Source organism: Clarias gariepinus, chromosome 19, assembly GCF_024256425.1.
Source record: "Clarias gariepinus isolate MV-2021 ecotype Netherlands chromosome 19, CGAR_prim_01v2, whole genome shotgun sequence".
Classification (NCBI taxonomy): domain Eukaryota; kingdom Metazoa; phylum Chordata; class Actinopteri; order Siluriformes; family Clariidae; genus Clarias; species Clarias gariepinus.
This window is the reverse complement of record NC_071118.1, coordinates 2,529,924-2,546,066: the sequence shown is the minus strand read 5'-3', so window position 1 is coordinate 2,546,066 and position 16,143 is coordinate 2,529,924. Positions and strand designations below refer to the sequence as shown.

General features: G+C 35.5%; 2 protein-coding genes across 4 annotated transcripts; one reads left to right on the top strand and one right to left on the bottom strand.

Annotated features, from left to right (window-relative positions):
- Positions 1 to 234: 234 nt before the first annotated feature.
- mrps17 (mitochondrial ribosomal protein S17) lies at positions 235 to 2,720 on the top strand. Of its 2 annotated transcripts, none has more exons than XM_053479261.1 (3): positions 235 to 299; positions 549 to 687; positions 2,343 to 2,720. In XM_053479261.1, the coding sequence occupies exons 2-3, from the start codon at positions 565 to 567 to the stop codon at positions 2,640 to 2,642; spliced, it is 423 nt and encodes a 140-aa protein (XP_053335236.1). In that variant the 5' UTR covers positions 235 to 299; positions 549 to 564; the 3' UTR covers positions 2,643 to 2,720. The 2 variants fall into 2 exon arrangements, with proteins under 2 accessions (XP_053335236.1, XP_053335235.1); XM_053479260.1 differs by having other exon boundaries at positions 260 to 355.
- Positions 2,721 to 4,214: 1,494 nt separating this feature from the next.
- fam114a2 (family with sequence similarity 114 member A2) lies at positions 4,215 to 14,614 on the bottom strand. 2 transcript variants are annotated; one of them, XM_053479258.1, is made up of 14 exons: positions 14,496 to 14,614; positions 12,786 to 13,027; positions 11,737 to 11,839; positions 11,516 to 11,617; positions 10,090 to 10,193; positions 9,827 to 9,961; positions 9,571 to 9,729; positions 8,080 to 8,203; positions 7,377 to 7,462; positions 7,178 to 7,294; positions 6,938 to 7,077; positions 6,770 to 6,842; positions 6,256 to 6,309; positions 4,215 to 4,889 (listed from the first exon to the last, which is right to left on the bottom strand). In XM_053479258.1, exons 2-14 carry the CDS (start codon positions 13,011 to 13,013, stop codon positions 4,788 to 4,790), a joined length of 1,527 nt encoding a protein of 508 aa, XP_053335233.1. In that variant the 5' UTR covers positions 13,014 to 13,027; positions 14,496 to 14,614; the 3' UTR covers positions 4,215 to 4,787. The 2 variants fall into 2 exon arrangements, with proteins under 2 accessions (XP_053335233.1, XP_053335232.1); XM_053479257.1 differs by lacking the exon at positions 14,496 to 14,614 and adding an exon at positions 13,663 to 13,741.
- Positions 14,615 to 16,143: the final 1,529 nt, after the last annotated feature.

Sequence of the window (16,143 nt, the reverse complement as noted above, 5' to 3'; positions counted from 1 at the left end):
AAAAAAATATATTTAAATATAAACTAACAGGATAAATCGATGTAGATGACAATAAATATGTCATTAAAAAAATTGTTGCTATATATGTTGCTGTATGGTGCAAAATAATAATCAAAATAATAACAATTGTATTTAAATATTAAATATAAATATAAATATATAATATATAAATATATTAATTTGGCACCATTTCATTCATAAAAAGATTAGCATGCTATATTGTTGAAGTGTAGCGCCTCCTCTTAGCCGTCGCCTGTAATAGACGTCATCAGCGCGCGCCGCTTCCCTTGACATTCACGGTGCAGTATCCATGCGGAATGTTTTCTAGTTAATTGTAGTTTTTTTAATAACCGTGGTAAGCTTTTAGAGTTTTCGATAATTGCTCAAATATACGTATATGATATATTTTTGAAATTGTAATGTTTTTGTAATTGTTAGCGTGTTAAAAAGTGACGTAAAGAGCTAATTCCGTGCTAGCCCTGTAGGTTATTTCTGTGTATTAAGGTTATACTGGTGTGATCTCATTAACTCTATTACGTGAATCTCAGGGTAAAGGAAGTAACAATGTCCGTGAAACAAGCCTCGATACATGCTAAATGGATTATCGGGAGAGTCATCGGAACTAAGATGAGGAAAACAGCAAAAGTCCGGGTTACCAGACTGGTCCTGGACCCGTACTTACTCAAGGTACCAGAACATCTGGGTTCAGTCATAATGTGTTGAGAGATGATGCTGGAAAACATGAAAAAAGTTCACTTGAGATTTTTGCAAATTTATAAAAAAAAAAAAAAAAATTGAGAAAGCACAGGTACATTTTACCCATCTTAACCAAAGGTGCCAATAATTTTGAAGCCAAAATTGATACAGCACAAATCCCTTTGATTTACTCTCCCCTTTAAAACTGTGATATATTTATTTCAGTGTCTAAATATTCATTACATTTCTCTTTAAGTATTCACAGCCTTTGCCATGAAACTCAAAATTGAGCTCAGGCGCTTCCTGTTTCCCCTGATCATCCTGTTTCCCCTGATCATCCTTGAGATGTTTCTGCAGATTAATTGGAGTCCACCTGTGGTAAATTCAGTTGATTGGACATGATTTGGAAAAGACACACACCTGTCTATATAAGGTCCCACAGTTGACAGTTCATGTCAGAGCACAAACCAAGCATGAAGTTAAAGGAATTGTAGACCTCCGAGACAGGATTGTCGCGAGGCACAAATCTGGGGAAGGTTACAGAAAAAATTCTGCTGCTTTGAAGGTCCCAATGAGCCCAGTGGCCTCCATCATCCATAAGTGGAGGAAGTTCGAAACCACCAGGACTCTTCCTAATGTGCTTTCTTAATTTTTTTATTTTTAATACATTTGCAAATCTCAAGTAAACTTTTTTCATGTCGTCATTATGGGATGTTGTGTGTAGAATTCTGAGGAAAAAATTAATTTAATCCATTTTAGAATTAGGCTGTGACATAACAAAATGTGAAAAATGTGATGCCCTGTCAATACTTTCCGGATGCACTGTATATATAAAAAAGGGAAAAGTCTTGGTGTAGTTTAATTCCTCACTGAAATGAGTCAAAATGATCTGCATTCTGGTTATATTAAAACTTTTATCAGTGCTTTCTGCCGAACAGCTGTGAACCTGTTACATCAGTTCATTTGTAACTGCGGTATAAACAAAGGTGGACACCCCAGTTGTGATTTGTAGGAAAAAAGAGCAGCGTGCAGTGATTTTTTTTTTTTTTTTTTATGTATTTTTTGTGGTCTGGGGGGTGTCCTTATTGCCAAAAAAAAATTTTTTAAAGAAGAGCATAAACAGAAGGATATCTGTAACACAATTTGGAGCGATACTCTAAGGAAGGTGAAAGTTTCACATTTTAAAAGAGAATCGTTACCGTTGACGAGACACGGATTCATCACTACGAGCCTGAGAGTAAACAGCACAGTACGGAAACATCCTTAATCGTCGATCGAGAAAAGTCAAACATCAGCTGGAAAGTTCATCAACGCTTACAATTTTTTGGGATTCTTAAGAGCCAGTATTAAAATGTGTAGAAAGCAGAAGAGGAGAACGAACTCAGAATCTGAAGACCATACTGTATTAAGGAGTCATTTCAGATTACTCTCTAAGCTCTATACTCTAAAGAAGCCAGTCCTTCTGTGTTCAGTGTGAGATAGTTATTTAAGACATTTTACCCATTTTAACCAAAGGTGCCAATAATTTTGAAGCCAAAATTGATACAGCACAAATCCCTTTGATTTACTCTGCCCTTTAAAATTGTGATATATTTATTTCAGTGTCTAAATATTCATTACATTTCTCTTTCTCTCTCCTCTGACAGTTTTACAACAAAAGGAAGACCTACTTCGCCCATGATGCCTTGGAGCAGTGCACTGTTGGGGACGTGGTTTTGTTGAAGGCTTTACCAGAGAGGCGAAGCAAACATGTCAAACACGAACTGGAGGAGATTGTGTTCAAGGTCGGGGCAGTTGTCGATCCCCTGACCGGCAAGAAGGTCGCAGGTCCGCAGTATCTCGAGCCTCTTACTGCGTCCACAGAAAACCCAGACGCGTCTTTAACGGAAAAATTACAACAGCTGAACATTTCCGCGGCTTCCTCACCCCAGAGTTCTGCCTCTTAACGTCATATTTTTTTATATTCATTTGTGAACTACTTGTTGATTTTGTCATGCAGATTAAAAAAATAATAATAATAATGATGATGCAGTTACGTATGTGTGGTAATGTTTGCGAGCGTTGGTGTTCATATACAGTAATACACTCATCAGATAAGAGTGGAAAAGCTCAAGGAAAATCATCAGAGGTTTATTTTAAAGATAAGCAGTTATATATTCCTGTAATCATCTTGTTGTAGTGTTCTATACAGTGCTTGTGTGACATATAGTTACTTTATATAATATAGTATAGAACGGCACGTAGTGACTGATTAGATTACCAGTCTTTAGACATTTTGCATAGGAGCTCTGCAGTTTAAGATCAGAGTTCATTAGTACATATTATTCCTCAAAAGTAAGAGTGTTTTTCCTTTCATAATACTTTACAGTTATAGTGTGATGATAATTAAAAAGCGTTTCAACACACACTAAACTATAGATCACAATGCCATGGATTATATACTGTATATATTTTGTTTTATTCTGCATTATTGCAGCATTACGTTATGATCATAGCATGAAAATATATATATAAAAAAAAAAGGTTTTTGTGATTGCCACTGCCAGTAAACCAGTTCTTCAAGCGTTTAAGTCAAACCAGGACTTAACCATTAAAAGAGTTTTTGGGAGGCCGGCATTTCAGATGTGAAGCAAGAAATTCGATCATGAGAATCCTTCTACCTTGATGGTGTACAAGCATTAAGTGCATTAGTGTATCAGGGGATTATATCTACACTGAATCTGTGTATCAGTGTAGATATAATCTATCTGAATCTACACAACTTCTGTTATATTGAACTTTCACCTGCACAACACACTTGATGTTATTTCTATCAGTTATCACCCAGATGAGGATGGGTTCCCTGTTGAGTCTGGTTCCTCTCAAGGTTTCTTCCTATTGCCTTCTCAGGACGTTTCTCCTTGCCACTGTCACCTTCACCCTTGGCTTGCTTTTCAGAGACATTTCATTCATCATTCATTCGTTTCATTATTATCTAGACACATTTTTCACACACATACACACTTCCAAATATTTTTTCTCTTTTCTAAAAAAAAAAATAAATAAATAAATAAATTTTTTGTAAAGCTGCTTTGAGACAATGACCATTGTTAAAAAGCTCTATATAAATAAAATTTAATTGAATTGAATATAGACAAATAAAGAAAGTTTTTACTCTCAGAACTGTGTTTTGTTATTCTGCACAATCAACAGTCTAGATTGGATTTGAATAAACTTTGCATTATTACATCATTCCTTAAATGGTGGAAATGCTGGATTTTCTTTTTGTCCATTACTTAGGTCATTGATTCTAAAAGATTAAAATGTTTAACTTACATGGAGCAGGAAAAATCAAGAATGCTGTAAATCCTGCTTAAATAATGTAAAGGAGTTTCATTAATACTCTTTTTTTTTTTAGAAGTTCCTTCAAACAGATCAATGTAAAAAGAAATACTGTTCTATTGTGTTATGTATGAAATTAGATAAAAAACAGTGAATTTCTAAAAAATAATAATAATAATCACACTAAGTACATCATACCACATGCAGAACCTACTTTTATTCTTTGAGTGTACAGTATGCGAACACTACTACACCCGACATAGCGTCACCATGGCAGTAAAGAACCTCAACATGAGGAACGCTGGACAACATAAGATATTCTTAGATCACAAAACAAACTACTCGAAGAGCTTAAACAGGAGGTTACATTTTATGTTTCTTTAAAATATACAATTCCTGTATTTACTAGAACTCTAAACACATTAACGCTAAAACAATACTGATACATTCTTTATCAAATGTAATTAGGATCATTTGCAAAATCTCCCCCCCCAAAAAAATTTATGGTTAACAGCTGATTCTGATACGGTCAAAATTCTGAATAAGACAAATAAAAATAGATATATTCTCTTAAGAATGAATACATGGACCGGCACTAACATTTTCAAAACATTAAAAAATCCTCAATAATATTTTAGTGGTGAGGTTTACGATAAAACTTAATTTGTGTTACTCTGAAGCTTACATCTAAAAGACAAGCTGTCACACTTGATCTTGTTCCTTATTAATGTCTAAATTCCTGCTTGGCACGGGCCAGACGGGTTCAACGGTTATCGCTGACTCGAATCTGCCGTGCTTTGAATATGAGACACCTCTAATACTGGCATTAACAGCTGGAACGCATCCTGGATATATGAGGCGCTGTTGGAGGCCTGGGAATTAAAAGCAGAAGAAAATGTTAAAGGTTTAATTAAACAGACAAAGCACAAACAGTCAAGTACTAAAAAGAAACGCTTGTTGAAGATGTTTGAGGTCAGCGTTTGCGTGGCACCCTGGGAAAAAAAAAAAATGCTCACATGGTAAAATCTTTGATATTTGAAACTTATGACTGTCTATTCAATATGAACACACACCTACTGTCATATGCAGTTATCTAAGTGCATGAATAACTAAGGGGACAGGTATACCGAATAAAGTGGACGGTGAGTGGAGTTCTAACAGTAAAAGTGGGGTGTTTTCTTGTAACAAAATGTGTTTCCTTTTTCAAGCATCTCAACCAAAAAGCAAAGTTTTAAAGTATTTTAAAGATAACACAATAACACTTTTGCTGCTGATACACACATCATTTAATTTCATGCTGTCATATACTGTACACACACACACACACAACGTATTCTACCTCTCTATATTTTATAAATGTTTTCACATTCTGTAAATCCTGTAATTTATATATTTTTATATATTTCTATTTTAATCCTATTGTATTCTATACCCTTTGTAAGTGTGTAAAATGTTTATATTCTAACCTTTTTTTTATTTTATGTTTTATTGGAAATCTTCAGTTTAATTGTATTTTTTATTGTAGTGGAATGTTTCTATTCTATTCTATTTTTCCAAGTACAGTCGTATAATCATTTTACTAAACAATGTCTGTTTAGCCCCAAATGATTTGATTTTGAAAATTTCATTCAGAGATTCTGACTAGAGGAGCATTGTGGACATTTGTGCAAATAATGGCACAAATGATATCAATAAGATTTAGATATAACCTCGAAATTATTAAATAAAAAAAAAAACTTAAATTACAAATTCTAGAATGACAAACTTCCCAATTCCCAATGATGTGCGTATTACCTGTAATAAAGATTTTTATGTGATTAATTGTAACTTGCTATCTGTAACCATGTATTTTTACAAAAAAAAAATTGCAATGCATTCAGAACATAATGTCTTATTACTTATAGGTTATTGTTTGTGATTTTTATCAGCCCACTAATAATCCTTATTAAATTAATTTCAGTTTAAGGTGTGAAAACGTAGGATGGGGGGGGGGGTTTGAATACTTATGCAATAGTAACTTTTTCTTGTTCTTATTATTTTTTTAATGATTTTGCAGACCATGCTGATTTTCTGCTTACACTAATATTGTAGCATATTATATTGTGCAGATTCATATTGTATATTCACAAATTAGCAAAACTTATATGTTGTTGATCTATTATTTATCTAAAAAGGTTGTTTGATGTCTAGTCCTGTAGTCTTAAATGGGTTCATGAAACAAAATTTGATGAAACCAACCTCTAGGAAGACTCCAGTGATTAATGGATTCAGTACTTCTCCTTTTTCATTTGACTGTAAAGAAAAATACAAAGATTTATTTGATTACATTTTGTCATGACTCATAATGAAGAGTTCTAAGAACATGGGTGCGGCATCTGTTAACATTAGAAGACTAATAAACCTTATGAACTTTTATCCATACACTAGAGCAGGGTTTCCCAAAATGTGGACTCCTAGTGGGAGCTAGAGGTTGTGCATGTGGGACACATTTACAACAAATAAAACTTTTCCTTTTTCAATTTTGTAATTAAGCTCCAAAATGTACATAGTACATAGTACAACGCAAGTATTTGCGTTTAAAAAGTAACAAGAACTAATAAAACACAGCCATAGGATTTAAACAATGTGATATTCTTCATCTTGTGACCAGAGTTGTGATTAAAGCTCTGGATGAAGAATTTGAATTGAACATTGAATTTAAATCAACCTACATCCTGTCTGGTCTAGAGTAAAGAAGTGTGCCCATTCTTACCCCAATTGTAGCTAAACAAGCTGTGAACTTTTTCGACAGCACTGATATCTCCTTACAGAGAATAACTGTGATTCTGGAAAATAAAACACCAGACATAGTTATTACTTTCAAATATTTTTATATAAACATACACTTTCTGTTCTATTTGTTAGGAGACAAAGGCCTTACTGTGATAAGACTTTGGCTTGCTCCAGAGCCGTGACCCCCTCGATGCTGGAGTGGAGAATCATCTCTGCCACCTTGTGGAACTGCTCGATGGATCTTGCTGTGAGCTCGGCCAAGCTTGTGATAGCAGAGAGGTGAGCGTCCTATAGGACAGGAGGAAACATAACAATATGGACACACAATAAAGAAAAAATATATATATCTTTAAAAAAATTATAATAATTAAAAAGAGAAGAATGACACCTCAACAGTGCACTTGGTAAGCGTGTCCTCCTGCTCAGCGTCCTCTTCATGCTGCTGCTGCTGAGCATCACTTGGGATCTTCATGTCCATAATACGGTCAAATGCATTTTTCCTAGCCTGAATGGTAACAAAATATATTTAAGTATTTACGGTAATAATAATCTTGATTATTCATACTTTCTAATAAAAAAAACATTACCTTGCCAAGCCTCTCCGCTGTCGTGGAAATGTGAAGCTTCTTAAGCGCATCGGTCAGTTCCTTAACAAAGTTTTCACCATCATCGACTAAGAGAGAAAAATATCGCAATTTTCTTTATCATCATTAACAGGATTAAAGATAGAGGGCTGACTTCATTGTTCATATAAATTAAGGATTTAATAATAATAATAATAATAACAATAACAACAATGTATCTGGATCCAGATACGAATTTACGGACAAGTGGAAAAGGCCGGATAGCACTTTCCTCTGTTTGTAATACGCCGCTACCTAACGGTGTAGCATCCTCAGTGACATCCCTCCAGTTTAACTAGGAATGTTTTTAAATATTATTCTTGTGTGTATCTACTAAATGATATTTTCTAGTGAATTCCTCTCTCACTCATTCTCTAAAACATTCATCCTGTACAGGGTCAGGGGAAGCATGGAGCCTATCCCAGGGGACCTGGGGCACTAGTTAAGGGTACAGGGTGCCAGTCTATCGCAGGTCACACACTACAGGGAATTTGGAAACATTTATTAGCTTACTCTGCAGGTCTACGAAAGAAACCCACCAAGCAGGAAAGAACATGCAAAACGGACTAGAAGGCGGGACTCAATGCCTCGAACATGGAGGTGCAAGGCCACAGTGTAAACATATATATTTAAAATATAAATGTAGTTAGTGAGTCTATTTATTTACCTTTTGGGTCATCTACCTCCTCATCATCAAACTCCATCAGCGAGAAGGACTCCTTGATCTGCTCCAGATCATCTCTCAGAGCAGACAGCTCCTCGCCCGATAAGGTGTGCAGCACCGATTTCACCTGCACACATCATCAACACCAAACTTCATTCGGTATACAAAGGCAAAATGCTTGACACTGGATAGCGTTTTATTAATGATTCTCCTTATTAACTATACTGTAATCCTGGTAATAAACCATACAGTACACTATAACGAATTAGTAACAGGTTTAAGCAAGAAGTTGTTTTGAGGTTTAACTGTGGTCAGCGTCACTGCGGACGCGGAGTCTACCCTGGTAAAGCTGAGCATGAGGTGGGAACACACCCTGATGTGAGGCCAATTCACTGCCGATCACTGATATCACACACACTCACAAACACACACACATTCACAAAGAGCCTGTCTTGGGTTTATACAGTGGAAAGAAACCAGAGAGTCCCACTGGAAAGCGAGAACAAGAACACACAGTATTTATTATGTTAAATATTATAGAGTTGTTGTTTCAGTAGTGTTTTTGTATGTTTGTTTGTTTGTTTGTTTTATTTTTCCAGGTTTCGTTCAATATTCTCAGGCTTAAACTTATATATTTTATATATAAATGCATAAATATATAAATGACTCTAGAAGTGTGAATATTTGGGCCGACCGTTAACCACTTTTATTTATGACTTCCATGAATTTGTGTATATTAACTGATTTTAATGTATTAATAAGATACATATCAATTTAAACTCTATAGTGATTCGATAAATGATTCAAGACTTTTCTGGAAATAATATCAGGAGCGTTCGAGTCAAACCAGGATGTCTGATTGCACAGAAATAACAGAACAGTTTAAAACTCCCTTTATTTCTCTATATGATCTCCTGCTACACTTATGCACTTATCCGAGGTCTTCACTAGTGCTTGGACACCATCATGATGGGAAGTTTTCTCAGTACACTGAAGACATGATCAGACTGATTCACGTCTGAAACGCGGGCCTCCCAGGAACTCCATTAATACCATTTCTGAGCATGTGGGAATGGCTTGAAGCGAGGTCAGGACTGTATGTGGCAATAATAACGTCCAGTCGAGTTCCTGGAATGCGCAAGTGGTGTTTGTGTGTACAGTTCACACAGACAAATAAAAGCAACAAGTTATCCTTATATTTTCTTCAGTTGAGCCACTTGGCAGGGATTGTCATTCACAGAAGTATGGCTTTCTTTAAAATGTTTCTCATCGCCGTACTGTGATTGAAGAGTTCACTTTTTTACGGCTTTATACACTAAACAAGGTCCCTGTTTGATTCATTCTTGTTCATTTTATTTCTTTAAATAAATCGATGCTTTTTGGAAAGCAAACTCTAACACCTTTAAAGCATAAGGACGAAGCAGATTGTGGGCGTTATAAAGAGCAGACCCCGTTATATTCATGCTAAAACATCTGGAATGATCCATCGCTAACCTTCGCTTCACTCTCTCTGGACAGGATCTCCAAAGCCTCTAGATGCGACAGGCCCTGGAACTCATCGAACAGCATCCCATAATGAGCCTTCTTCTCCGTTTCCGAGGTGACGTTCTGAGCGGTCTGTTGTTCCTCTCGTTCCTTTGCCTCCCGTAAAACCTTAACAGAGAAGCAGGATCCACAAACAAGGAGTCAATACTATGAAACTTCTCAGGACTGATTTTGTTCACTCATGTCTACAGACACTGTAACACACCTGTGACAAGGTGGACGTTCTGTTCATCAGGCCTTTGGTTCTTTTAAACCCTGGATCTCCTTCTGCTATCACGTCCATCGTCTTCTTCCCGATGAACTCCAGAGCATCCAGTCCACCACTTATTACTGTTTTACTCTGGAGGACAAAAAAAAAATAAAAAATTACTAGACTTACTTTACTAGTATGGAAAAAAAGGGAAATAAAACAGCTCTATAATGATATTATAAGTAATAATAAGTGCTTAGAAACGAATCCAATCTTACTGTACTCTGCACCACATTGGACAGAGAGGACAGCATTCCCACTGCACTTCCCAACACGTTACCTTCCCCCTCCGCTGGGTTTCCTTCACTGGAGCTGGAAGGACCTGAGATGAGACAAGATTCCCCAACATGTTTAAAACTATAACCTTGACCATAATATCTACCTACTGATTCTTATTTTGTGTGATTACTACAAAAACTATCTGTTTTAAATATATTATATTAAAATCTTGATCAAAAAAGTCATAGAATAGAATAATTTTATTTTTTTATGGACATACTAAAAATTATTTATCAAACCTTTTTTAACGCAACTCAGATTTGTTAACAAGTAAAGTATAAAAATCCCAAAACTTTAACTCTTTAATTTCTGAGTCTGTTGAATTCTCTATACCAGTCACTTCCAAATTTAACAAGGCTGCGGCCCAAACTGAAACGTAACAAGAAAGTAACATTGTTTAAATCCCATGGCTTTGTTTTATTAGTGCTGGTTACTTTTTTTATGTAAAAAGTTTTTTTTATAAAAAAAAAAAACTTAATCAGGAATATTTTTAGGATTTTAAACCTAATAAAATGAAAAAAAAAAGTTTTTTTATCCATCCATCCATCCATCCATCTTTTATACCACTTATTCTGTCCAGGGGCGCAGGGGGGCCTGGAGTCTATCCCAGGAGGACTTTGGGCACTTTGAACAGTGCTAACCACGATACCACTGCCACACCAGTTTGTTATTTGTTATAACTGATCTCTTGAAGCCACCTGTTTTACCTTTACAGGGAAACACTAGCTGTCCTGCATCAAGGACTGAAAACAACTATAATTTAAAAGTTAAAATTACTGGAATTGGGTTAAGATCTGTCCAATGCATTAGTTAAACCCAGTGCTGAACCATCAACTTTATAAAAAAAAAAAAAGAAAAAGAAACCAGAGCTATGTTTAATATCGCAGCCGGAGGCCTAGAGAGAGCTGATTGGCCGAGCTCTCTCAGGGCATGAGAGGTACTTAGCACTCCTACATTATTAATCACGGCTCTACAGCCAATCGGGGGCGTCTGTGAGCTTACGCAAGCGGAAGGAACGGATAGCGCTGTCCTCCGCAATAGTCTTCGGCCCTCCCAACTGAGTGGTAGTAGTAGGGAGCCCCCTAGTGACGGGGAGGAATTGGATATGACTAAAATTATTAGGGGGAAAATTGGTATAAAAAAAATTGTGAAAGAGAAAACATTTCCACACACACAGAACTCACAGTATTAAAACAGTCGTTTGCATCCAATAGTAAGAAAACCACTTGTTAGTGAGACTCATCAGAAGAAAAGACAAGGAATAAGACATGGTCTTTAGACATCCAATACAAGTTATTCTTGAGTGTTACAATAAATCGGATAAACGAATAAACAAATCGCTAACTCACTACCAGGGTACAGTACCGTGCGTTTCCGCTTCCTTTTCCACTTGAGCGGAGAGCTCTGTAGGACTGGGAATTCCCAAAGACGTCTCCGCCTTCTCGATGACCTGAGACAGTCCGTGTCCTTAAATCAGAAAGCAAACAAGTGATCACCCCAATATTGTTTATAAATACGATTATTTCACGTTTCTTGAAAAAAATTTAAAAAACAGGACAAATGGGAATAATTATAAAAGGACTTGCCTACGGTGGCAACAGTGGCTGTGGCTGTAGAAAGAAGAGACTTCCCCCAGCTTCCCCAGCCTCCCCAACCACCCTGACTCACAGCCCGCTTCTCTGGAGAAGCCTAAACAGAGGATGCAAAAATGTATTCAAACAAAATACATACACTCGCAATGTATACTATACTTTAATAATGTATATTTTAGCACACAGAGCTCTACTAACAGGCCTGAACAATAATCTGGTCATAATAGCGACATTAAGATAAAGCATGTCACGTTATGTTTATGATATCTGGGATATTAAGAGATTCCCATTTGTCCAAATTGGGACTGGGTAGGCATAGCACCCTAAATTTTGCATTTTTACCTCTTCTAAATAAACTGGAATTTTAAAAAAATTCCTGATTGAAAAAACACACCGTTTTTGAATTCTGAGGATCCAACTTTTGCTCCCATCTATCTTGTCCAATCAGAAAAAAAGACACAGCAAGTTAGAGGACCTAAAAAAACTCTCCTTATGGTTAAAAAAAATCAAATGTTTATCAAAAATTATACGGCTCGTTAAAAATGGACCTGAAATACAATAATGGGGTTTGGGAGTTGGACACACACTGAAGAAGAAAAAAAAAAAAAAACACTTATGGACCACCTCGGCAAAGCTGATGTCCTGCGTTCAATTATTAAAATAAACACATAAAAGTTTTAAAAAGCTTTAAAGCCTCTTCTCTCAAATAATCAAAGAACCCGAAACTTAGAAATTCAAGAAACAGCACAGGAGTTCCACTGGCTTTAAAGTGAAAGCTTGTTACATTCTCTTTGCCTGTGGGTTTTGTGTACAGGTGGGAAGGACGGCTGCTGTGAGAGGCCTAGCTTCACTCCTACTTTTCAGAGTTAATCTATCCATCTGTAAATTCATTTATTGACTATAAAATAAATAATATTTCCTGCTTTATATTACAGATGTAAAATCTTGTCTTGCAGGCATTAAATGAAGGATCACACACTTTCAATACAACATTATACAAACACTCACTACACAAACTTTACACAGAATAAATCCTCATTCACCTTTGATGCATTTTCCGCCACACCGGCTGTCTCTGGACTTTCCTGGACATCAGGAGGTTGTTTGCTCTCCGGTCTCTTTCTCGTCTTGCGAGTTGGGGCTACGTCAGCGGAGATGTCACTTTGCGCGTCATGAAAGGACTCACCGTCTGACTGCGATGGTGACTCTTTGCCGATGTGGCCTTCCATGGTCTCCTGTTTTTCAGTGGCTGGATGTTCGCTATCTGACATCTTATAGCATAATCCTGCAATAGACAGATATATTATACCTATTTCTTAGTCTAGCCTGAGTACAGTAAAACAGCAACCTGTCTTACGAGTGTGTTTGTTTAACAACTATACATATATACAAATATAAGGGAGTGATATGAGGGGCAGTATATAAATAGGTATACTTTTTATACTTGTAAGTGAATGACAAAAACATAAAACAAATGTTTAATAAATATTTATGCTGTGGATTAGTATAGACATGTATATAAAACTTGTAACATCACATTATTACATGTTTATACACAAACAATTCTGTCGTTACGTCAGTACCAGTCTCTAACAGGAAGAGTTTGTTGAAATAGAGAATAATCAATAGAATTAAAAGGTTAAAGCTAAAAGTGATCTGCTGAGCTTTAATGTAATGAGTGATATAATTATAAGTTTGAAGCCCACGTACATATCTGTCTGTCTTTCTGTATGGCAGAACTCTCTGTTTAACTTATTAATGCAAAAAAATCAAATGTTGGGAAAAGTATAAATATGAACTAATCCCAGTAGAAATATTCACTTTATCTCTTCTAATTAATATCTATTTGTGCAGGTGTTTTTGAGAGAGTAGCGCATTAGTAGATTATTTTAAAGTAGATTATTAAATCTGATACATAACTGTTCGTAACATCACTTTTACTCAACATTTAGATTTCACTTATGGTGCAAGTTAAACTTCAGGCAGATATCCAAGTACTGTACTGCAGAAGTCAAGTGTTTCATTGTGTCTTGTGTGAAGCTGTGACAAAATCTGGCTGGACAGAGAAACAGACAGACAATTTTCTGAGACTGTGTTCGGGTCCTTCAGTGTGTCTGATGTAAAGATATTATTAAAAGAATGATTTCTGACCAATGTACAGACAAAACCACTCTTTTATTTATAATGAAAACACAAAAAGTATATTAAACTAACTAGGTGTTATATGATTAGCTTTATTCTGGATGTTGCTTTTTGTTTCTAGCCATTTTTAAACTATTGTTTTGGGGTTTTTTTTCCTTTTTTTTTTGCACTCACCTTCTCAAACATCTGTCCATAGATTGATCTATCTATCTATCTATCTATCTATATGGCCTGATTAGACTTACATCATTACAGCCACATCTGGGAACAACTAGAGAGAGATCATTAAACAGCTGTGCCCTTTAACACTCCACATGTCATGATGCTGTAATCACAGATATGTAATGATCTCCTGATTAAACTGTATATACTAAAAACGACCTGTAAAACCAGTGACAAATGACTGAATGTTTTTTTAAAAAGCACCACTGTACATGCAGTTCACTATATAAACCATATAATCCACTGCTTTTCACACAAGCTAGAACACAAAGAGGATTCTGGAATTCTAAGCTACAGAGATAGTATATAGAGATAATTAACTGTTTGTCGTTACACTCATCATAAAAGCAAAACACTGGCTTAAACAGAAAAGAAAATGAAAAACAAACCTTTAAATTGTTGTATGTTTCAGCAGCAGTAAGACACTCCTGTACAGGCCACGTCACTGGACCTTGTGTCTCTGGGTCGGTTTGTTTTTCCTGGTTGATCTTTTCTTCAGCGCTCAGCACCAAGAAAGTGTGTTATGAGCTTCATGACCGCCACCTTGTGGTTGGGAGCGCAATTACAGTACATAAAAAATGCTGAGTCAGAGCTAATAAAGAGGCGTGAAACCTCAAGGCCTGTGTACATTGAAGTTCCTTTTTTTTCTTGAATAGTTAATTAAAGATGTGTTTTATAAGTTGGCCGAGAAGTGCAAAAAAAATTCCAAAAACAATAAAAAAAAAACATAATTTTGTTTTCAGTTTTGTATTTTTTTTTATTTGTTATTTTGTTTTCGGTTTTGTTCATTTGTTTTTGGATTTATAATTTTTGTTTCTAGATTTGTTATTTTGTTGTTGTTGTTGTTGTTTTTTTGTCATTTTGTTTTTTAGTTCCGTTATTTTGTTTTTAAATTTATTTTGTTTCTTATCAAACGTTGCTGTTATGTTTTTGGTTTTGTTATTTTGTTATTTTGTTTTTGGATTAGTTATTTTGTTTACAGTTTTGTTATTTTGTTTTTCACTTGTCAGCCACTGTGGTTAGATTTAACTATGATGCATAATCAACCCTAACTTATACATGTATCTCCTTTGTTCAATGACATTATAAGCAATATAACGCAAACCAAATTGTCGGAGGGAACAGGGTACCAATTCAAAATCTTTATATTGTGAAAAAAGGGAGATTAGGAAATGTGTGTTTTTTGTGCCTTAATTTGCTATTTTGTAAGATATTTGGTTTTATTCAATTATCTGTGGTGACCCCTGAAAGGGATTAGCCAAAAGGTCAAAGCTAAAAATTAAGATTTTATTAAATTTATTTTATTATTTGAAAATGTTGCAATTTGTGCATTATTTTATCATTTTGTCTGACTGCTTACATTATTTCTAAAAATAAATAAATAAATCAGACATTATAATAAAATGGTTACTCAGTACTTGAGTATCTTTTACAGAATACTTTTTACTCTTACTTGAGTAATTATTTTGGACGACTACGTTTTACTTCTACTTGAGTAATATTATTTTAAAGTACAGCTACTCTTACTTGAGTACATTTTTGGCTGCTCTACCCAGCTCTGGTAAAACAATGCTCAAGGCGTCCAAAACATGCAATAATCTCCTTTGAACAGTTGATATTGAGATGTACAGTATCTGCTACTTCTGCTCTGTAAAGCTTCATAACGGCTCTAATCTGAGGTACTGGTTGTTAATTTTGTGATTTCTGGGGCTGGTGACTCTAAATGAGCTTCTCCTCTGCAGCAGAGGTCAGTTTTGGTCTTGTTTTCCTGGGAAGGTCTTGATAAGAAACAGTTTCATCATGGTGCTTGATGGATTTTGCAAAGGCGCTTGGCAATACTGTTCTTGTTAATTTCATAACTCCATTTGTGTAATATACTGAAGAAAACTTTGTGCTTCCTGATTCATTATGTGGTAACACTATCTATGGCCTGTAACAGTTTGTGTCTGCTGGAACTGTTTTGCTTAACTGGAAAATGCTAATGTATCTCCCATCATCTGTCTGTCTCCCAGTCTCTATATGACTTTATGCTCTTAA

Bases quoted from the DNA above. Each gene is read 5' to 3' on its own strand.
- mrps17 (XM_053479261.1), top strand. From the start codon at position 565: ATGTCCGTGAAACAAGCCTCGATACATGCTAAATGGATTATCGGGAGA. The intron at 688-2,342 runs GTACCAGAACAT...CTCCTCTGACAG, and splicing joins TGGACCCGTACTTACTCAAG to TTTTACAACAAAAGGAAGAC.
- fam114a2 (XM_053479257.1), bottom strand. From the start codon at position 13,690: ATGTTGAGTAAAAGTGATGTTACGAACA. The intron at 6,843-6,937 runs GTAAGGCCTTTG...TTTATTTTCCAG, and splicing joins CAAGCCAAAGTCTTATCACA to AATCACAGTTATTCTCTGTA. The intron at 6,310-6,769 runs GTAAGAATGGGC...TTTTCTTTACAG, and splicing joins CTTGTTTAGCTACAATTGGG to TCAAATGAAAAAGGAGAAGT.